General features: G+C 46.9%; 1 protein-coding gene across 2 annotated transcripts; it reads right to left on the bottom strand.

Moving 5' to 3' along the window:
• Positions 1-992: 992 nt before the first annotated feature.
• On the bottom strand, positions 993-22,329 carry kank2 (KN motif and ankyrin repeat domains 2). 2 transcript variants are annotated; one of them, XM_018754798.2, is made up of 12 exons: positions 22,218-22,329; positions 9,809-9,893; positions 6,361-7,746; positions 6,042-6,272; positions 4,613-4,718; positions 3,962-4,471; positions 3,676-3,763; positions 3,294-3,513; positions 3,034-3,176; positions 2,568-2,768; positions 2,371-2,469; positions 993-2,004 (listed from the first exon to the last, which is right to left on the bottom strand). In XM_018754798.2, exons 2-12 carry the CDS (start codon positions 9,843-9,845, stop codon positions 1,957-1,959), a joined length of 3,069 nt encoding a protein of 1,022 aa, XP_018610314.2. In that variant the 5' UTR covers positions 9,846-9,893; positions 22,218-22,329; the 3' UTR covers positions 993-1,956. The 2 variants fall into 2 exon arrangements, with proteins under 2 accessions (XP_018610314.2, XP_018610312.2); XM_018754796.2 differs by having other exon boundaries at positions 6,042-6,275.
• Between the last annotated feature and the right edge of the window lie 1,293 nt (positions 22,330-23,622).

Consider the following 23,622-nt stretch of genomic DNA (forward strand, 5'->3'; position numbering starts at 1 on the left):
GTATAGAACCCCAGGTAATGCTCGCTACAATCACTAGCATAAATACAGTGAAGTGCAGTGCACCATGATGAGCAGTGATTCTTGCCTAGCAGAAGTTTCCGTGTCCCATCTTAACATCACTCAGCCTCAGGAAACAGGAAACATTGCCTGATTCTGTTGAAGGTCAACCTTCATTGCCACGAAGAGGACTTAAACGAGGCCCCCCCAAAAAACACACACCCTGTGCACATCATGGGTAATGTCAGGACAGTTCTCTGGAGATACTACCTTGTAGAGTGCGGTGGCGCAGTGGGTTGGACCACAGTCCTGCTGTCCGGTGGGTCTGGGGTTCAAGTCCCGCTTGGGGTGCCTTGCGACGGACTGGCGTCCCGTCCTGGGTGTGTTCCCTCCCCCTCTGGCCTTATGCCCCTGTGTTCCCGGGTAGGCTCCGGTTCCCCGTGACCCCGTATGGGACAAGTGGTTCTGAAAATGTGTGTGTGTGTGTGTGTGTGTACTACCCTGTAGATACCATCATGAGGCTCTGCTTCTGACATTCCAGCAACCAACCAGACCACTGTACTTAAATCCTTCTTTAAAAAAATATGAAAAGCTGAACCAAAACAGCCCAGATAAATGAAAACCAACAGAGCAGATCTTGAAGCTCGTTCGTTTCTTTTCCAGACACATATTTAGTGAAACACATACATTCCATCATCAGTTCTTGCAACGCTTCTGAAAAGCATCACTGTGACCTCCACTCAAGACCTCCCTCTCTCTCTCTCTCTCTCTCTCTCTCTGTATGTGTGTTCAAGCACAGGCTAATTCCCATTTCTTTTAAAAACTTGATCACCATTTAGCTACCTTAAGTGACCTGACCTGTTATCAGGCCACTTCCTGAGATGACAGTATCCATCAGGGTGGGTCTCAGTGCGGCCACATATCCCAACAGTGCGCCACCAGTCAGTCTCTCAGAGTACACGTAAATAACTTTTTTTTTTGGCATCTTACATTACTTTCTCCGTTTCATCCTCAAGAGTCTATTATGAGATCAGAAAGATATTTTGCTGAAATAGCAAGGCGTATCAGGGAATCACTACTTCATTTAAACAGCTACAGTAAAAAACACACACATCTGAAAGTGCTCTATGAATTCTGTTTTCTAACACGCTACGCTAAATCAACAGGCTGTGACTGCACGAGCACGCCGATCATGCTGTTACCCCTCCGTGCCATGGCACACGGAGGAAAAATGCTCAGGAAGCGTCTGTGACAAAACACTCTGTGCCCCGTGATTATCTGCATGGAAGAGTGACGTCAACCCTCGTACACAGAAGGCCAAGGGCTCGGAATTTCAGGGTGGGTAACAGGAACAGTTCAGCAATGAGCCGCGTTGACCTTAACCTCAGAGTAACTTTCAGGCACGTGAAAACGCTTACAAGGTCATGTGAAAAAACTAGGGCTGAAGGTGGACGTCTTTAACAGGACCAAGGGCCCTCAGAGCCTTGACGTCTGCCCTGTGTCCACACACCGCTTATATGACTGAATATATTGCAGTTTTTACATAGAATTATCATTCGGATTACTAGTTACAGCTAATTGCCATGACATTCATGTCTATCATTCATGTTACAGGACACACACGGTCACCCTACCACCCTCTCTTCTGGACCTGACAGCTCAACCCAGAGCAGAGTAAAAATAAACTCCACCACGGTCCAACAGAAATTAAAATCGGAACACAGCTCGTGTTAGAGAGAGACAGGAAACAGGCATGCAAGTGGCGCCAAGTGAGAGCACAGTACAAACACACCTGCTGCTCTGATAACACACCACCCTGGGCCCTGACCTGTGCCGCTGTCTGCCCGATCCTTGGCGCACACACGCGGGCACACAGATACACGCACACACACTCATTCGCACAAACACTCTGCAGTGGTGAGACACGACGGAGGAGCCGGATTCCATCTTGCAGTGCGTTTACTTGGGGTCGCTGACCGACGCAATGTGGGAGGCTTTTGGTGACACCTGGAACGCAGAAGAGGTGGAAGCTGTCAAAGAACCCCCCCACACCGGTGCAGACGACATGTTTAACCACTGTACGCTTGCAGCATACAGGGTACAGCACCTTTCCACATTCCTGGAATTATATTTATACCTGAAGGGAAGAACATGTTACGTGCAGTAATTTTAAGTGAGCGCTGCACATAATTGCACTCACACAGGAGAGGTGGTATATAGTCACTCTGAGAGGGGGGGAGATATTATAGATTGTTACCCAGACAAGGGGGTGCTACCTGGGAATGGGCGGTATAGACAGTCTTAGTCACACAGGAGGAGATGGACACAACGACACTCAAAGGGATGTTATATATTGGATATAATTACACTTACAGGGGAAGGTGGCTTTGCAAAGTTGAGATGAGCATAGAGAAGCACAGCAATGTCATTCTGGCTAGCCTCCAGGGCAATGGACAGGGCAGTGCTGCCATCCTGGAGACAATTACAGGAAGTAAGAACCGGGGGGCACAAAGTGGCAATACAGCGGAGAGACAGAGAAGGAACAGTGCAGGAAGCGCGCATGTGCTCACATTGTCAGCCAGGGTGGCATCGCATCCCGGCACGGCCAGCAGCTGTCGGACAATGTCCACGTGTCCATGTTCGCAGGCACACATCAGTGCGGTGGAGCCATCGTCGTCACGGATGTTGACCTGTGCCCCACAGGACAGCAGCGCCCTCACCATGTCCCCCCTGCCGTGGCTGACAGCGAGCATCAGGGCCGTCTGCCCTGCCTGCAAGCAGAGCAGAGCTCCAAGAAACCTTCCCCAGAGGAACACAAGTTACAGCACAGCACTGAACTGTACGAAGTAGGCTCTGGAAAACCGTTTTTTTTGGAAAAGCTGTGAAAATTGGAAATGAAATACTTTCCCAAAGCACTGTATCTATCTAGCTATCCATCTGGCTACCGATCTATCTATTTATCTGTCTCTCTCTGTAATTAAGGCAAATGTGATGAGCAACACATGGAGCACCAGTACTATCCAGAGGGTGGCGCACCTGGCTGGCCTTGGCATTGACATCTCCTGTCCGCAGCAGCTGCAGAACGGTTTGAAGGTCGCTCTCAGAGTGGAACGCTGCCAGCGCGGTCAGCATGATGGCCGTGTACCCGGCTTTGTTCTGCTTGTCCGCGTTGCATAAGCCTGCGCGGACAGACAAGTGAGGCGGCTGCAGAGCAAGGATGGACGCACCCACAAACACACGAATTACAGCACCGCTGCTTCTCTTTATTACACACACACACACAGATGCACACGCACCTGTGTCCAGCAGCAGTTTGACCACGGGGAAGTTGGAGTGCGACACCGTATAGTGCAGTGCTGTGTTGCCGTTGCCGTCAGCCATGTTGACCACGAACTCCAGCAGCTGCGGGGAAATGGATGCGAAGTTGTCCATGTAGGACTTAACCACACTCGGGTCGGCTGTCTTGTGACATGAAACGCGTAGCCACTCCTGCAGCACTGTGGTGTAGGCGCTCCTCTGTGAAAGGCAGGACGGAGGGTCAGTCAAACGCCAACCCCACTGCATCCTTTAAGATCAGTTACAGTGAAGGTCTCTAATGAGAATGAGGAGAAAATGGCATTTGCAGTCAGGTCCCAGTATGGCAGGAAGCACCCGCGTAACAGACATTGGGGAGCGTACCGCCTCCTGCTGGCTGAAGCCATTCTGTTCGCCCAGGGCATTCTGCACGGCTAGAAGAGCTGCCATGAGTTCATCACTGAGCTCCAGCCTAGTCCAGCAGAAGAGAACCAGATGTGCCAGTCATGTTGTCATTCGCCACACTAATTTTTAAGTATTTAAAACACACCAAGTGCAATATACTTCCAAGGAAAAAACAAGAAACTGCCACATGCTATTCCAATGAAAAACTAAAGAGAAGTGCATAATTATGTACATAATTATGTTTTCATGTGTGTGTGATTGATACCTTGTTTCCGGGGCAACGGTTGGGGTGGAGCTATTCTCTGGTTCCTGAGTGCTCTGCTGAGGGTCATGTGACATAGGTGCTGATGACGATTGGCTTACAGTCTGCTGAGGGCCAGAGGCACTGGCTGGTGATTGGCTGGTAACCTGGTGCGGTGCTGATGGCACAGAAGGTGACTGGGTGACACTCTGCTGAGTAGGAGCCACGGCCAGTGATTGGTCAGTCTCCCACTGGAATGCGGGCTGTGTGGCTGGTGGGTGAGTGGCATTCTGTTGGGCACTGGAAACTATGGCTGGTGATTGGTCGATGGGGGCAGACTCAGATAGGTTCAAGGCTGTTGATTGGGTGGTGCTTTCTGTCTTGTCTGGCGATTGGCTGGTGGCATTAACCTCTTCCTTCGGGGGCACAGCTTTCACTTCAGGGAGCCTCTCGATGGCCTCGTGATATTCACTAGCATCACTCTCGTCCTCTGAGCTCTCACTGCTGCTCTCCTCAGATGAGGTAGACTCGTACCTGCGAGATGATGTTCGCAACTTGTTAACGTACCATTTGGGTGCACCTGCTGCACTGCATTACTACCATTTTTCATAAAGGAAGAATGTTTTCTGGAAACTTCACCAGGAAAGAGCCCAGACCCAGACTTTTCAGACTCACCCCCCATTGACCCCAATAAACTGAAGGTTCTTCTTGGTGGTAGGAGAGCTGGGTTCACCTTCTGCCTTTCGTTTCATGATGGACCTCATGGAGGACTGGGGAGAGGCTGCAACACAATTCACATATGAATACCCTGGCTCCTCATGTTACATATGGTCAAGTTACAAAGATACAAACATTTTCCAATTCATTTTATTTATTTTTGGCTGCATTGTCTTTGCTTATCTATTTTCTAAAGTTTTTTTGTGTTGCAGACCAAATTCAACCTGTATTTACATGTCCAACCAACAAACACCAGTAAAGAAGCAGCAATGTAAGGTAGGACTGCCTTAATCCAACTCACTTCCACAGAATTTACAGTTTGCGTCTGATGTTCCTGAGTGACAGTGATCAATAGCAAGATGATGAATGCTGGATATGTTCATTGTGTGAATCAGTCAACAACTGGAACTTAACAGAAATTTGTTTAGATAATTTAGAATTAGTTTTTTTTTTTAACAACGTATTGTTTTGAATTAGGTGGGTGTAGTGCCGCACGGGGTTTGGCCGGGTCCCGCTCTCTGGCGGGCCTGGGGTTCGAGTCCCGCTTGGGGTGCCTTGCGATGGACTGGCGCCCTGTCCTGGGTGTGTCCCCTCCTCCTCCGGCCTTACTCCCTGTGTTGCCGGGTTAGGCTCCGGCTCACCGCGACCCTGCTCGGGACAAGCGGCTTCAGCCAGTGTGTGTGTGTGTGTGTGTGTGTGTGTATGTGTTTTGAATTAATTATAATTAAATGTGACACTTTCAATGTCAAACAAGGGATGTGTGCATGTCTAACATTTTACTGATTAAGGCTTATTAGTCGTAAAAATTACTGGATTTGTGAATAAACGACCTTACGAACACACTGCTAGTCCCAGTTGTGTTTGTTCATTGAGGAGCCAAAGCAGATATGTAAATACAGTGCTGGTTGAAAGTATGTGTCTCTTAGTATTACCACAAAATAGTTATTTAATGAAAACTAGACTTTCTAATCTGACATAATAGGTGCCTAATTACAAATTCCATATGTTGCTGAACAGGAACTCATGCATGTAGTACAAAAACAGAAGTAGTACAGGTGCAAAAATAAGTGAACCTCAAGTTGCGTTGGTAAACCAAGTTGCTAAGTAGAAGCAGGTATGTAAATCATAATTATTTAATTATTTTATACATTTATTTTAATATTTTACTTAAGAATAATGACCATCCTTATAAAGTTCACATACCTTCAAGCAGCACTGTATATTACCAAAATAATGTTTGTAATATGTTTGTAATTTCCTGTTACATGCCCCACTATTGCTTTGTTAGTCATCAACAGTTTTCCTGATTTGATGTCCAACAGTTAGTGAGAGACATCACTTAGGCACTCAAGTAGAGCACGTCTTGCTCCACTTCACAGCCGGTCACCTGGCGCTGATGTGTTTTCTTGCAAATGGACAGCCTCAGAGCCTTTTTGCTGGTGCAGAGATGCTCCCACACCTTCCCTCAGCCTCTGCGACAGAGGAGCTAACTGGCTGGACATGGTCTCCATGGCAACAGCAGGGGTGGACACAGGTACTGAGGTGGACAACTCACTCCTCTGAAGGACCTCTCGCACCTGCCTGGAGCAGACCGCAATGGGAAGCTCACGAGGGGTCTCTTCTAGGAAGAGAGAGAAGTGGTGAGGTCTCAAGAAACATAGAAAACCTAAATAATAAAAACTTTTGTAACCACCCAGACTCCTCACCATCAGCCCCATGGGCTACCATGTGTCTCTGCTGTGCCTCTGGTGAGGTTGTTGTGGGTCCAGCCAGCAAGGAGACAGGAGAGCCACACTCCTCGGCCCGCAGTAAAGTCCCCACCCCCACCACGGTGGGCTTCTCCACAGTGTAAACCTGGATTCCCACAGTTCTCTGCTTCCTGTCGAGGGGCTGCTGGGTAAAGCTGACCACCGTCTGCAGCCCTGGGCCATCGTGGTCCTGCCAGCTCAGGCTGGTGGCCCTGACGGGGTGCTCCGCCTGCAGAGGCGGTGCCAGGCTCTCCTTCTGACTCTGAGCAGCCTGCAGCTCCAAGAGTGCCCTCCGCAACTGGCCCTCAAGCTTCTCCACCTGCCCCCGCAGCACCTCAGCCTCCGGAAGAAGCCCCAAGTCCTGCTCGCAGACCCCAACACCCACCTGGCAGCTGCCCCACTCCTCATCAGGACCCACTCCGATGGAACGTACCTCCTGGTGGACACTCTGCCGCACACCCCCCACAAACACGGTATCCTCAATCTCGCAGCCGGAGTCCTGCCGGGAGCCATCGGGTGTGGCAGGGGAGAGAGTGCCAGCGCCCCCTGCTGGTGCAGTGCCTACCTCCTCCTCAGGGATGTCAATGTAGAGCTCTCCACGGGAGCGGGCTTTGCCAAAGCCCAGCGTGTGGCCAAGGAATTTTTGGCTCTTGAGCTGCACACTGAGCTGCCTCTTCTCCTCCTGTAGCACAGAGATCTTAACCTGCAGCACCGGAATAGTCTTCACCTGCTCTTCAAGCTCGCGGATCTTGCGCAGAGCCACGGCCATCTGCTCACGCACATGCTGCAGGTGGGCAGGGCTCGGCGAGATAGGTGTCGACAGGCCTGAGCTCATTGGAGTATAGTGGCCTCCAGCAGGCACCCGACTGAAGCTACGTGAGCTGGCCAGGGAGCTGGTGGAGCCAGCCACGCTGCTGTGCATGCTGCCTAGGTTTGAGAACTTCTGGCCTTCCTTCTCTTCCTCCAGCCGCCGCCGTGCATCCAGCAATGTCTTCTCCACACGGGCTGCGCTCAAGCTGAAAGCCCCACCAGCACCAGACACCCTGTGGGGGGCGGGATAGCCTGGAGCGCAGTATGAATAGGAGGAGTGGCGGCTGTCAACACTGGCATTGGAGCACAGTGACTCAGTGGAGGTCCACCAAGAGCCTGCATAACCATAGCCGCGTGGCAGGGACCCGTAGCGTGGGCGCCTCTGCACTGGCAGCCGCTTCAGCGTGTGGCCCTTCTCGATGTCATCGACATATTTGAGGAAGTCGAGGTCCAGCCGGTATCCGTAGGGGGTCTCGACGGAGTAGGATTCCTGCTCCTTGCCAAAAGATGGGGGAGGCTGGGGGGCACTCTTCCCTGGGGGGGAGTGCAGTATGAACATGCTTTTATTAAACTTCAATCCAGACTACGGTGTCTGACCCTAAATTGATATTAACAAATAAAATGTGAAATTATATATTACATTTACTTAAATACATTTACAATTATATATGAATATATGTAATATATGTATACGTAATGTATATATGCATATCCCTTTTATGATAACTACGTAGAGTTCATTGGAAGTCGCTTTGGAGAAAGCATCTGTTACATAAATAAATGTAAATGTAAATATGTGTATACTATTGAAATTTCACTGTATCATATACAGTGACAATAAAGTATCTTATCTATTGTATTTTTATATAAACACACAAAGCATATATACAGGGCTAATAACTCAGCCCTCTTATAACAGGATTCTGCAGAACTAGACACTATACAGCACCTTATGAAAATATGTACCCCTTTTTCCATGAAATAGCTTTATTAAAAGAGATTCTTCATTTGCTTCGAAATTCTGACAATGTCAGTGAATTACAACCATTAATTAAGGTGAATATAATGTCACAACTGAATTAGTAGTATTAATATTAATAGTTCCTCTACCTGATAATTAATACTTAAATTAATTACTCTCCCCTCTTGGTCAGCTTAGCATCTAAGGAACAGCACTAAAATGGTTTGAGTCCTACTTATCAGACAGATCCTACCAAGTGGTCAGGGGGGCTCCCATTCTTCTCAGCCTCTCTCAACTGGTGTCCCTCAGGGCTCATTACTGGGCCCTCTACTCTTCTCAATCTGCACCTCCTCCCTTGGCCTGGTCATCGTCTCCCATGGATTCAACTACCATTGCTACGCCGATGATACCCAGTTCTTCCTCTCATTTCCACCTGGAGCATCAGACATTTCTGCGCGCATTGCTGCCTGCCTGTCGGACATCACTGCATGGATGTCTGATCACCACCTACAACTCAACGTCTCCAAAACAGAGATCCTTCACCTCCCAGCTGGCCTGTATTCCTGTCGTGAACTGGAATCAAACTGGACAACTCGCTGATGTTGCCTACCTCCTCGGCTAAGAGTCTAGGAGTGATGATTGACTCAAGTGTGTCTTTCTCTCAGCGCACTGAAGCAACAAACTAGACCTGCAGATGCATCCTGCATAACATCCACAGGATCCGTCCTTATCTAACATCAGACTCTGCGCAAGTACTTGTCCAGGCCATGGTGACATCCCATCTGGACTAGTACTTCTCTCTCCTGTCTGGCCTTCCAGCTACTGCCATCAAACCTCTATAGCTGATACAGAATGCTGCTGCACCAGTTATGTTTGATTTCCCAAAGCATTCCCATGTATCTCCCCTCCTCATCTCTCTGCAGTGGCTTCCTATAGCCGCCTGGATCAAATTCAAGACTCCGGTTATCGCCTACAAAAGCATAAATGGAACTGCTCCCAGATATCTGCAAGACCTGATCATCCACTACACCGAAACCAGACTGCTGGACTCCTCCACCTCTGCCCACTTGGTGGTCCCACGCACTAAAGGGCCAAAAGAAAAAGCACGAATGTTCTTGGTTCTGGCGCCGATGTGGTGGAACGACCTTCCCCTCTCGCTCAGAACTACTGAATCTCTGTCCACATTTAGAAAGGGTCTTAAAACTCAACTCTTTCGGACTCACTTCACCAAACGATCTCTTAAGTTCATGTAATGTGTAAATGTTCATGCACTACAACTTTGAGATCATACTTGTTAAACAACAGCTAAACCTTCACGCATCCATTCCTGTAATATAACATAAATGTTTGTATGGATATAAAAAAATTATTATTAGGAAGGTGATTAGGAATTGTCAATATTTGGATAAAGATTTATGCAGCTACTCATGTTATGTTCATTGGTTCATATGGTGGAAAGTAACTAACTATACGTAAGAATTATGCATCTGCATCTAAGTCTCTCTTTCTGCTGATGTAATGCACACATTGTATTTTCCATGAGATGTATGTATCTTTGGAGAAAAGCATCTGCTAAATTAATAAATGTAAATGTAATACAGAAGTTAAACTACTGTGGATAGGATGGGGGATTACCTGGGAAGCTGCTGTCCATGTGCAGCACCTGCGCCATGGTAATGGGTGGAGTCCTTGGACACGCCCTTCACCTGTCAGATTGTACCTGGAGGAGAAACGATAGCTCAGTCAGGTGTGTGTTCACTGCAGACACGTGTCCTCACACTACTGTGTTAGGCACACATGTGTGAGACACACCTACACAAAGACTGGAATCATTAGTCTGTATTGCTGATAGGCTGAGCTGAAGAGTGGCGCCTTGCATACAGACAGACAACCAGCTCTAGGGGGCAGTATGCACACAGACGCAGCCCCAGGAGTTGCAGATGTATAGCTGATCTAGAAGCAAGGGGAAAGGCCATGGTGAGGAGGGGGCTGGGAAACTGGCTGCGTAATTCAGAGTCTGAGCCTCAGAATGAGGGAGCCACACAAGGTTGTGTCACTGTTAGTAATTTGGGTGTGGCTGTGGTATAACTCAATTCAACCAAGTATAACTGTGTATTGCTGCATTCTGTTGGGTGTAACTGTGCGTTACTATGTTATACTCAGTCAGTGTAACTGTATTAATGCATTCTACTGTGTATAACTTTGTCTTACTGTGCATGACTATGTTCTACGGTAACTGTTAGCGTGATCTACTGAAAGTAACTGTATATCACTGCATTCTGCTGCTGACTGCATTATTGCTATGACTGTGTGTTATTGTGCATTACAGCGTTCTGCTGTGTGTTATGTGTGCATTTGAGTGTAATTACTCTGTTTTACAGCGCGTGACTGGGTAGCCATGTGTTAATGCATACTGCTGTGTTGCATAGTGTTTCATTGCAGGTAAGTGCATTTACCGCTTTTGCATGTTACTTTTAATGCATTCTATGGTCTCCGGCGCTCACTGTGTGCTCCAGTGTGTCCACGCGGCTGTGCGTTTCCCTGTGTTTCTGCATGCTGTGTTTGCGGCAGTGTTTCCCTAGTGACTGTGCTTTGGCCCAGGTTGTGTTCCAGCACACTGCTGTGTGTGGGCTTTCCATGGCAGCAGGGCGATGCTTCCCAGGGGGTCACCAAATCACTCAGGCCTCTGAGTCACATCCTTATTTGGAATCATCAGCGGAGGATCTTGTACACTACAGCATAGACTTGCTCTCTCACTCACTCGCTCTCCTCCCCCCTGATTCACAGCTCCCTTTTTCTTGTCAGCTGATGATCAGGAGGTTTCATCTGATCACAGTCCCCCTTCGCGTACACATGCACGCGCAACGTAAACACATGCAAACAAGAATAGAAACGCAGTCACCCACAGATAACAGAAAAGTGGACATGCATGAACATTAACACACACATCACATACATACTGAGAAAACAAACAATGTAAACCCAGGCTGACTTGTTCAGGTTCATATGGCGTTCTTATGGTGGGCTCTATCATTTTTGCAGCCTCAGTTTGGCTTATTTTCCTTCACTTCCTCCAGTCAGACAGCATGTATTTATGATATGTCTGCTGTCCAGGATCAACACTGCACAGTGTAATGATCATCTGTGATGAACACCACATGCATCAGCACATCTTGGCTCATATTAGAGCTGGGTTTCCCAGTACCACACCACTACTACTGGGAGCAAACAGGCTGCGGAGCAGCAGAGGCAGCAGCGGCAGTGGTGGTGTCCTTGGTACTGCCTGTTTATTGTATGAACGCAGCACCATTTTTCACACGGCAGTTGACACTGCACCAGTGCAAATCAGAGAAAAACCACACGACATGCTCACTCTTACCACCAGATGTAGGAAGGGTGCCTTAGAGGACACAAATGTTTACTGGAGTGTGGATCTGATAAACGATTACAGGTCATTACAGGGTAATTGGACTAAGTGAGAGGAGTCACATGCTCTGAGCAGACAAAAGCACACACAGAACACACGATTGGCGTTCCACCAATTAAAATCCACATGCAAATCAGGCTCTTCTGATTGGCTGCAATTTGTTTCACTTCCTGTCACGTTCATTAGCAAGATAGCTTGTGCAAATGACTCTCCTCTTTACAGGTTTAATCAGTCTAGTTGCAAAGGAAATTTAAGCCCCTTGGCTTGGTACTTTTATTTTGGGGAAAAAAAAAATCACATCTGACATTCTTTTTCTTTTTTTTTCCTGTCTGGCCTATTATGTTTTTTCCTCTTACGGACTACCTAAGCCATTATTGGCAGGAGCGAAATGAACCCTTTGCTACAGGCTTCCTTTGTGGGAAAGCTGTTTTCCCTGAACCTGTTTAGTTGTTTCCTTCTCCTTTGTAAGACTGATACTGATTATGAGTTTTATTTCGGGTTTACAGTTCTTCCAACAGGCCAGCTGCTTCAAAAAGTCTATCGTTGAACACTTGGACACAATCCATCCATTGTCCTCACCACAGACAGAGTCCAAGGTGTTTTTGAGACTGCACTGCCAACTCGTGTCCTAATACAATGTATTTATAATGACCGGTCTACAAACCTATTCGATTTGAACATTAACCAGACTGGCCAATCACAATCAGCTCCCAATTTGAAGGGCATGTTGTCGTTGCAAGTGCAGAATCTCAGCCCCCTAGGGCCTTCCTGCTCTAGTTGGGGGAGGTGCTAGCCAGCTGCACCATGTGTCCTGCTTTCCCCAGATCATGGCCAGGCAAAAATAGGAACAAACCTATGCCTTCTGGAATTTTACACAGGGAATTGCCGTGCACCAGATGTGTGCCACTCACTGGATTATACGCTCAAATTGTCTTTAAACTCTCACATCCCACTGCAGTTCATTCACACAACCCTATACCGTTTGGTTGTGGAAGGGTTGGAGAAATTGTTTTATGTCTTTTACATATTTCATGTTCTCCACACTCTGCACCAAGCACGGAGGAGAGAGTATCTGGATCGGAAACTCTCTGGTTTCCTGATGACCCCCTGCTGCTCTCTTTCGCCGTGTCTTTCAACATCCACTTCTCTTGGAGAAGAGGCCGCGTTCCTGCAGTTTGACATTCAGTCCGGTTCTCTGATTCCGGTTGTCTGATAGGGTGGCACCCCAAATTCACACTTTTTTCACGTTTTTGTCTCCTAATTGCTCATATGTGCCATTTTGCAACCACAGAACTCTGCAGATTCCTCAAAACTGCATCTACATCATGGCAATGATAAACACTTTTGTCAAACCACATCACTTCACTTCTCACGTGCTGTCATTGTTGCATTTGTTATTAGTTATAATTGATTATTAAAAGGGGTGCAGTGGCTCAGGGGCCACACTGGTTCTGCTCACCGAATACACCACACAGAACATCAGGCAGAAGGACAATCCTGGAGATCTCAAGGCAGATCCTCTGCAGTGTATTTATATGCGGGTCCCACTCCGCTGGCTTCGTCCCTGTTCCACGACCCTGGCAGGACTGAGGTTTGCCTGTTCCTGCTGTTGTGTATGTGCAGGAAAGTAGGGCACTCGGAAACACTGACTAAATTCCCTTGGTATTTTCTGAGCCCCTACCAGAAGAGTCAGTTAAACAATCTCCTCTTTCTCACACACACACACACACATTATCCCATAAGCAGAAAAGTCGCAGTCACACACACCAAAGAAAATGCATTCTCCATTACACAAAACGATCAGTGTACACATTTGCACATCCACATCCCCAAAATAATCTTGCGAAGCCACGTCCAAGGAACGTGAGCACAGATACACTTGGAGCAAAGCGAGTAAGTGAAAATCCCTTGTGCATACCACCCATCATGAACCGGAGAGTGTACATGTGTGTCCAGGATGGTGCCTAGAGACAGAGAGACAGTCGATGAGATGTAATTAGTGTGCCATTCGCTGGAGGAGTGTGGCAAACATCAGGCCCGTGGCTGTCAAACTGCCATCAGCTGCCCCTCACACCCCCCCCGCCACTCTCTCTCCCCATCACTCCATCTCACTCCTCCGCCCTGCTCGAGTGAACACACTCTTCTTTATTCAAGCTCACTTCCCTACCCTGCTGCCTCCTCCAGTCTCCCTTTCCCTCCCCTAGTGACCCCTCCAGACTGTGTAATGCGGGGCTGACAGTGAACAGAGACCTCCTGTGTCATCAAGTGGGTTGCTGGGGTGGGGGGCTCATCCATCCTGGCTCTTCCCCTCCTGCCATCCCAGCTGGTCTCGTCCCTGAGGCTGCAGGAATGCACTGGCCCAGCCTCACTATGACCCTCCACCTCCGCTTGCATTCCAGTATGGCCCCCACAGCACCAAAGAACCCCTGCCCTTTGGAAAGTTACAAATCAATGGAAAAACAACTTTCCTAGGGTAAATATTTAACACTGACGGGATGAGCTGCAGCTCTCTGTGTATCTTTAGGTCTGCGAATGTACCATGGTAAAACCCCCAACAAAACTTACTCCAGCTGTACCCTGCTGTTATGTGGCGGTGCCCCATGAGAACTGGCAAAGAATGTCAGTGTTTACGTTGGAGACTGTAGGGTGTGTGTGTGTGTTGGAAATATTTCCCATTAGACACATTTATCTGAGTACTAGTGTAATAACAGCGTTGATGAGGACCTATTATAGTGCAAATGCAGATTTCCCACAAAGAGGGCTTAGCGTGTTCCCTGTGTTTCCGTTTCAGAGCCGTGGTGTTTCGTGACATACACTTGTCGTACAGGTGTGGTGCAGACAGACACAATGCAAACAGCTGGTTTAATGCATGACTGCAAATGCTGATACGAGAACACACTCCTGCTGGCCTTGTACTGACACTTTCCTGCGATCATTTCAAAATAATGCGTTTTACCACAACATACAGAGTGATTTATTCCAGGCAGAAGTAGGTTAGCTCAGGGAAGTGCTCAACATGCTCATTTGCTCGGAAAAAATAAGGTCAGACAGAATCTTTCACTGACAGAGATATAAATGGTGGCCTTTTGGCTGGCGTACAGGAAATTCTTCAAAGGCTGCAACGAGAAGGAGCTGACGTGCAACTCCCACAACAGCGCCACCAGGTCTCACGTCTGAGACGGCTGGACCGCTTCAGATGATAAGGAGGATTTGCAGCAACCAAAAGTAAGGCTTGCTGACCATGTTGGGCCTAACTGAGGAACACTGGCTGTAAATAAACGTTTGTTAACAAGTGTTCACGAGGTGTTACAGCCTGTGGGTTTCGGTCTCCTCGCTCCTGCTGTCTTTTATCGGCTGCAGTCATTCGCCAGCTCGCGGGGGTGAGTTTTGTTGAGGTGTTTGCTGGAGCTACTCAGCTTTACTCTCCTCAGGTGTACACCTGCAGTGCTCATCTAAGGATGTGAGCCTACACCAATCCTGCTTCGTTCACCATTACAATTCTTTCTGACCGAGATAAAGTCAAAACGCACCCCCTGTGGGAAACACATGACCACCACGTAAGATGCTCTCGAATCTCAAAAATCACAAGATCATTTTCACTTACCGGTTATTTAACGCCAAAGACCTAACAGAAGTATGACCAAGAGTTTTGAATGTCCACAGTTTATAACATCACTGCCTGTGAAGTCATCAGAACATCATGAGAGAAAGGTTGAGTCAAAATTTCTTGGCTGGAAAAATGGGATATGGAGGGGTGCGTGGGGCCACGGGAATGAGAAACTGAGATACTTTAGAAGGGTGTGGTCACCAATTTGTTTTGGCCAAAAAAGATGAGAAGGGATGTGGACAAGCATCAGTCGCAACTGTATTAGGATAAACTGCATGTTAACGATCTGGGCTAATAAAATGAAGACACAGCCTGATGTCCAGGTTCGAGAGCTGCTTGGAGTATCCCGACAAGTGGTATTCTCATCATAACGTCACTGTTGTTCTAATGGTTCCTGCCTCATTCGGCATCTGGGAAACAAAACTCAGTGTTACCCTGGTAAGATTGGCGACGGGTGACATTCTGGGTGAGAAGGGGTTACAGGAAAGGGAGCTCCGTCTCTCAGTTCCCAGTGGACGCAGAAACAACCCAGCCACTTCCTCCCTGAGAAGGAGAGGGATAAAATGAGAGAGGGAGAGTGGGACAGGGAGGGCGGGAGGGAGGGAAAGGAGGGGGCCTGGGGGGCAGTGAGGCACAAAGACTAGAAACTCCTGGAAGAAAAAGCGGTCTGCAGTAAAACCACAAACCTGATGTCTCATTTTGGCACTCCAGAAGTCCTTGTTCGGACAGGACTTGTCCGATTCCTTCTCACACTCCAAAAAACAGGTACAAACGCACCACAGCTTGACCGTAGAGGTGGAGTTACCTCCCTAGAGCCCCGTTTGCATGGAAACTTTGTACCACACCTCTGACATCAGCAGACTGGGACATTATAAGTGCTATAACTACACCACAATATCAAGCAGTGAAAATCACGCATAAACGGCAGATGAGTGTTAACATTGCTAATTACACTAACGACCCATATGCAACGGTAATTCCAGCAATAGCAGGTTACAGAGAAAGCATGGAAGTAATGTCATGTCTGCAACGGAAGTTTATACAAACCTATTTATTTTAGGATAGGCAGTTTACATGAAAGATTCTGTTTTTTTTTTCCCCACCTCAGACATGTACCTCTTCTCCATCGATCTTGTTTTTTTCCTCAGTGCATTTCACATATTTTTTGTACACGCTTTTTTTGGCAGTTTTCACTTTCCATTGCTGCCACGGGAATGCGGCCAGTTCTTTTTGTATGGCCACTTCCTGCTAAGCGTTGCTATTTGTGGTCACTTCGTCCTCTCAGAAAAGGGTGGCAGTCACTTCATTGTATGTGTAAACAAATACGTAACATATATAACGTACAGAAGAGCTAATTAAGAACGACCTCAGCTTAACGGGAGTTCTCTTGGAAAAACACGGCCAAGGGTTTGTGGGGGATCGCCTGTATGAAGGTGCCAAGCAACACGTGGATAAGGCACAGAGCTAAATGTGAGCACCAGCACAGGCTTGGCATTCTCTGTCAGTGTTTGAATATTTCAAGTGCTTCTGATGGTGAGTTGAAAACAAAGCTTCACTGTGGTGCACATACACTATTCCAGACACACGTTTAGGGTGCTTAAGAGAAACAACCCATTACTGATCCTTAGATGAGCTACAGTTAAGATTTAAAATTATACACATAATTTTTCCATTTTCTAAATGATAAACTTGTTGCTATCTAGCACCACTTCACGACACCAAAGAAGGGCATTATCTGATTTTGATGGGCAGGCTTGGCCTTTTATGGTAAAATTCATGTAGCATTAATACAGAGTTGGGGTGGCACAGCAAGCAGCACTGCTCTCTTACAGCACCTGGGTGGTGCAACAGAATATTGGTGGAATCCCTGCTCAGTTTGTGTGGAGTTTACATGTTCTCCCTGTGTATGCATGGGCTTGCTCTGGTTTCCTCCCACAGTCCAAAGATATGCTGCTCAGGTTCACCTGTAGTGTGTATAAGTGATAGAGAGAGTGTGTTCCACTGATGTATGGATGAGTGACCCATTTTAAGTAGTGTACAGTACTAGCAGAGGGGGTGCGGTGGTGCGGTGGGTTGGTTCAGGTCTTGCTCTTCGGTGGGTCTGGGGTTTGAGTCCCGCTTGGGGTGCCTTGCGGTGGGCTGGCGTCCCGTCCTGGGTGTGTCCCCTTCCCCTCCGGCCTTACGCCCTGTGTGCCGGGTTAGGCTCCGGTTCCCCGTGCCCCGTCTGGGGCGAGCAGGTTCAGGTGGGCCTTACACAGGGTTCCTCCATCCATCCAATAGTACTAGCAATGTAACCTTGGTCTATAAGGTATGGGCTGATAACACTACAAAAAGTTTTTGGAAATTGCTTTGGAGAAAAGTCTCTGCTGAATGATAAATTCAAAAGATTTTAACCTCATTTTAGCTCAGTAGCTATTCCCTGATATCCCCAGATGTGAAACTGCGACTCTTGTTTGAGGCTATCCTCCACACTAAGCTATTAAGCACCTTTCCTCCCCACAATGATACAGCTAATTGAGGGTGTTTTACACTAGCTTTGTTCTTCACAAAGGTCAGGCTGCTTAAGCTGTGAAACCACACCCTCTTCAAAGAGTTCATGACAAAGTACTTAATGTCCGCAATTCACATCACTTACCATGAAATCATTGGAGAAAGGATGAGCCTGGACCTTCACAAAACTTTTACAGACTTCCAAACGTACTGATCAAAACTGACCGATGTTCCTGCACTGGATTTTTCACTTGACAGCAGTTTCTTTCATAGAAAATGACTTGCATGGTCTTCCCATTTTCATGGGCACAAGAGGTATGAGAGCAGGACCCACTGAGGACTTGACTACAGGCCCTTAAGATACTCCAGCTTGCTGCACCATATGAACATCATCACTCCTGCACTATTATAAGACACTAATGTCAGATATTCTAGTGTGGTCTTTAGATGACATATAATAGCTCTGACTTGTCTGCATTGGCACTAGTTTTGGCAAATATAATTAGGTGACCATCTAACATACTGACATATTTGTCTGCTTCTGGTCGATTCCAAAATTGTGCACACAAGACAGTGGAGAATATTGGCGCCACATTGAAAAGTCACAAGTAGAGTTCCCTTGCAGATGCCCCACGAGCGTGGGGCTGTGTTTCCCATTAGGGCTCAATGTGGAGAGAACGACACTGTGGTGAAGTTTTCCGGAGCTGAGGACTTTTGACTGCTTTGGCCGAGTTTACGCCAGAAGGCAGTTCAGGGAGGAGACAGCAGCCCCTCGCAGTTGCTGGAGAAGAAGCTAAACAAACAGTGTTGTATCGTTTCCTAGCTAGCTAACACCCCAGCACAAGCCTGAAGGGAATTGGGAAATGGAATGGCTTGAGGGACTGGGATCACCATGGAAACGCACGTGTTGGAAAAATGACTTACAGCAAGGATGGACAAACTGTTCAAATGGAAGGACACTGGTGCAGGATACCAGAGAAAACGGCATCAGCAAGAGCAAGGGAAATTTGGAGAGAAGTTCAGCGATGCAAAACAAAAGAGTCCGGTCGTCATGATAACTAAAGACAAAACAAAATGACTAGTACCATTTACGCAAGTAATGGCGTAAAGGGTGATCACTGATAAACGCAAACATGTTGAGCAGTGATTAGTCTGAAGCAGCTGTCAACAGTTGTCACTGGAATTGCTGCAGTCTTCACGAAAATAAGGCTCTCACTTTTTGGCCAAAAGCATTTTTGTTTTTCAAAAAAGCAAAGTGCTACCTGTGTAACATGACGGTGACCACAAGGATGACCCATCTCCCCCAGGGCTGCGTGTCCAAAGATTTCAGAACAAAAAGTCTTTGATTCTTCAGAAAGGTCAATAATCCAAAACTATTAAACACAAAACCTCCCTCAGGTAAGTACACACACTGTCTGAAACCACTTGTCCCAAGCAGGGTTGCAACAAACTGGAGCCTAACCCAGCAACACAGGGCACAAGGGCCACACCCTGGATGGGGCACCAGTCATCACAAGGCACCCCACGGGGGACTCGAACCCCAGACCCACCAGAGAGCAGGACCGAGCCAAGCCTGCTGCGCCACCACACTCCCCTCACATAAGCATCATATTACTTAATATTTCACATATGCATAACACAGGACATGCACTGTGCACTAATCTGTCCAGGCACAGCTGGTAGTGTAGTGGTTTGTAGTGGTTTGGATCTCTGGATCCAAAAGTTGCAGGTTTGACTCCCACCTCTGGCTACACTTACCCTAAAAAAAATAAAAAATTGCTGCAGTAAAATTACCCTGAAGTATAAATGGGTAAATAATTGTAAGCTTGTTATAACTGTAGCCTTAACATTGTAAGCTGCTTTGGAGAAAAGCATCTGCTAATTAAATAAATGTGACTCTTATGGATGCTATGTGACTTTTACCATAAAAGACCAAACCTGCCTATTGTCAGCTGGACTATGAAAGCAACTCACAATGAGTGGAAATCAAACACTTTGTAGACTTTACAACAGTGTTTATTTGGAAATAGAGCTCAGTGTGTGGCCCCGGTGCCTGGCAGTGTAGCTGCCTGGCCGTCTGCAGAAGAAATGACACCGAGGCTTCACTGGTGAGTCTCAGACAAAGGGAGGAAAGGGAGCACTCAGTCTCAGACTCACTTAAAGTGACACTTGTGCCAGCAGTCCCATTCCAAGTCCCACTCTCGCTCTTACCACACGTCCAACAAACAGACAGAAATAAAAGCACGACAATGCAAACTGCACTGGAACTCTGATTTGACACTTTCTCCATGATAAAAAAAAAAAAAATAATTAAAATAAATGAATAATAATCATTATCATTAGTACATTTTCATTTACTTAGCTAATAATTTCTCCAAAATCACTTAGTTACAATTTTAGGTTGCTTACAGTGGTGTACCCAAGTTGAGCTGAGTACTTTTTAATAATATAATGTGTTAATTTAGGGTGAGTACCTTTCTCAACTCAAGGTACTACAGTAAGGAGGCGGTGGGATTCCAATCTGGGTCGTTTACTGCAGGGCAGCAGCACTAAACAATACGCTAACAATATTAACCACAGCAAAAACATCAACAATTAAGCTGTCGCACCAGGCACCGGCCTCGCACCGCCACTTTTTCTCTGTCGTCGCAGGACTTCGCCGCCAGAACAAAAGCACGAGTGACACCTTTCCGTGCGCGCAGTGAAAGATGACGTCAGCCCCCTTTTCTCACCACAGACCATTCTCCTGCAGGGTGTGTTGCAGGCTGACGTCATCATGCAATCCCGTTTCAAACCGAACCTCGCACTGAGATGAAGAAGGTCCGCGCACCGCGCGATAACATTAACACAGCAATGTGCGCGCGCGCAGGGACCCGCGAGGACAGCATGGCATCCCTAGGACTTTATATTATTATTATCCCACTATTAAAGCGCAGTCTTCCGGAGGGTCCCGGTGAACCGTGTTTTAAACCACGCACACAGTGCTGATGACTTAGAACGTCGTGTTCGGAACACATTCCCGCTGATAAAGTCGGGAGTGCGAGTCATTGATATAGAGTCATTCCTCCCCCACCCTGTTCCGCTGGAGCGGGATTGACCCAACAACCTTCTAATTCCTTCCAGTCACGTGTTCACGTGAAACCCGACCTGCGACATTAACGCCACACAACATAAACATAATGTCACTGAATACGATCAGTCTCGTGAAGGCCAACAATATCAGTAGACTAATGACACCAGTTAAAAGGAATGACACTGTTTGTACATGTTACTATATATTAGTAGTATTATGATGTATGTTTTGCTCATTCGGAATAAAAGCTTTGTAAAGAAAACTGTAATGTTAACGAAAATCACCTCCAACGATAAACAAAAAAGACCAGTTCGGGAGGGTCAGCGAGTAAAAGTTAGTATCTATAAAGTATGTGGCTCCTTTCCGTGCACAGACTGCATGAAATTTATTCGAACTTAAATAAAAAAAAAATACAGGGATCCACCGGGTGCGGGGGCCCGTAGAGGGGAAGGCCGGGCTGCGAAGCGTTTATCTGTAGGAGCAGCGAGTTTCTCAGAAGCGCAGCGCGCGAATGGCGCACATCTGGAAGCGATGAAGTGGGAGAGCGCGCGACCCGCCCTCTCTCTCCCAGGGCTCCAGGAGAGCAGCCCTGTTTCCCAACAAGAAACCGAGAAAAACACACTCTTCCGAGGGCTCCCACCCTCAGTACCACGCCTCCGCCTCCACTCCTCGGAGTGGAAACAAACACCATTTTCAACAAAAAATCCAAATCCTCAAACATCACCAAACAAAAAAAAAAAAGAAATGAGAAATCCCACATCTGAATGTCATCATATCTTTGGCAGTAAACCTTTTTGGAATCCAGTCACACGGTACACATACACACAAGCATATATGATATATGTACATGATGAAGTCACATGCATTATGCATATGATACGTACAGTACAATAAATGTGCCGACAATCGATAACTTGTGTGACTGACAGCTCGGTCCGAGGCGTCCAGACTTTCTTTCTCGCATCACGCAAACGCGCGCGTGGCACCGTGGGGCAGCCGAAGAACCGTTATAATAATAATCACGCAGTATTTTGCACTGCCGTGGCTGTTTCTCAGACTGCATTATGATTATATTTACTGTTTTCGGAGCGCCTGGGGGGGATTCTCCAAACCCGCACGACCGTCGCACAAAAGAACAACGAAGTTTCGCAAATGGGAGCGCGAGGAAAGGGCATAATTATACTGATTAGTATAGCGTAATTATATTAATTATGGTAAAAAAGACATTTTAAGGCAGTATTTGTCGGCGTTGAGGAAGGAGATGGAGCGCAGCAGGGTCCTAGGCATCACCAGAAGCCATCATCAGGAGAGGCTTTCCGAGGAGGTGGTTTTTGTGCGTTAAATAAATTCATTTATAATATTATTTTCACGGTTATTCTCTGCAAAACTAGCACGCGCGAAAAGAGAAGAATAAAATCGTGCCCACGGGGGGTCTCCTCGGTCTTACCTCTCGCCGTGCGGTCCCTCTTCCAGTGTCCGAGAGCAGCCGCAAAAAAAAGCGAACTGACAGCGAGCGACACAAAAACACCGCAAGAGAGAGAACCCACCCACCGGGCGCCCCCACCCACCGGGCGCGCGCGCGCGCGCGCGCGCACAGACGCGCTGTCTTAAAGCGCCATGGGGCCGCTCCACCTGGTTTGGGACCCGAGACCGCTCGATGCAGTCGCCGAGGCTTCGGATGCGCCGCTTCGATTAGCGCCCGAAAACGCTGAGAAATTTAAAAAAGAAACTTAATGCGTGATTCTTCAAGCAGAGTTGCTGGCGGTTTCAGTAATTCCCTTTGAAAGTATTCATTGTCTTCGTGATTATAAAGTCTTAATGGATTTTTTTTTTTTTTTTGCAGGAAAACAATCTCAAACGACAAATATAAATGCAGTCCTGCACTTCCATTTTCTCAAAACCATCCATTCAAGCATCCTCCGTTATTGCTCTACCTCTAATGAATATACTGTGTCGTCGAGCAATTCACTTAGTTTAGTTAAAAATTAAGTCACATCACGAAACGAATGTGACACAACACCCTCAGAATTTAAATTTATTGCCCCATCATTTGCGCAATATTCCAATGTGGGAAAGTGGCTCTTTAACATTAAAATTCAGCAATTGTGTAGGAAGGTGATGTTTCTGTGTTCATTAATTTAAATGCAGTTTATTACACCATGTTATTAACAGTCCTTAAGAGTGCATTTGTAAATGCAGTCAGATTATTAAAATGGGATGAGCAACGCAATGTGGACAAACACGGCCAAAAAAAACACACCAACGCACACCTGGGGACTGTGACCAGTACCCTGTAGTGCCCACCACCACCACAGTCCCTCCAGCCATCTGGGGTCCTTTGGCCTCTTCCTGTCTTCAGGCCTGTTTGCAATGCTCAGTGCCATCAAGAGCACTTTATTCATCCATTTATTCAAATTTACCTCCTTTTCATCAGGCTCACTGTTATTTACCCAGCACATATCAGCATGTTCTGTCATTAGGTCACAGCAGTTACAGAATGTTTTTTTTAATTGCAGTTACAATACAAATTCACATTTTTAACTGGCTGTAAATTAAACTCTAAAGCAATGTTGGACTTTAATGTGCCAGGTAGGTAATATTAATATAGTGGACAGCAAGTACTGTAGTGGTTAGAGCTAATGACCTTGGATTCAGAGGTAACAGGTTTAAATCACATCTGCTGCTGTAGTAAGGAATTTACCTTGATTTGCTCCAGTAAAACTTACCCAATATAAACTGTTATTGTCATTGTTATTGTTTTGTGCAGTATTTCTATTGTTTTCATTCATAGTCTGGAGAGAAGCATTCAAGAAGAATTTCATGATACTTGTACACGGTACTTGTACGTATGA

Source organism: Scleropages formosus, chromosome 8 (genome assembly GCF_900964775.1).
Source record: "Scleropages formosus chromosome 8, fSclFor1.1, whole genome shotgun sequence".
In the NCBI taxonomy this organism is placed as follows: domain Eukaryota; kingdom Metazoa; phylum Chordata; class Actinopteri; order Osteoglossiformes; family Osteoglossidae; genus Scleropages; species Scleropages formosus.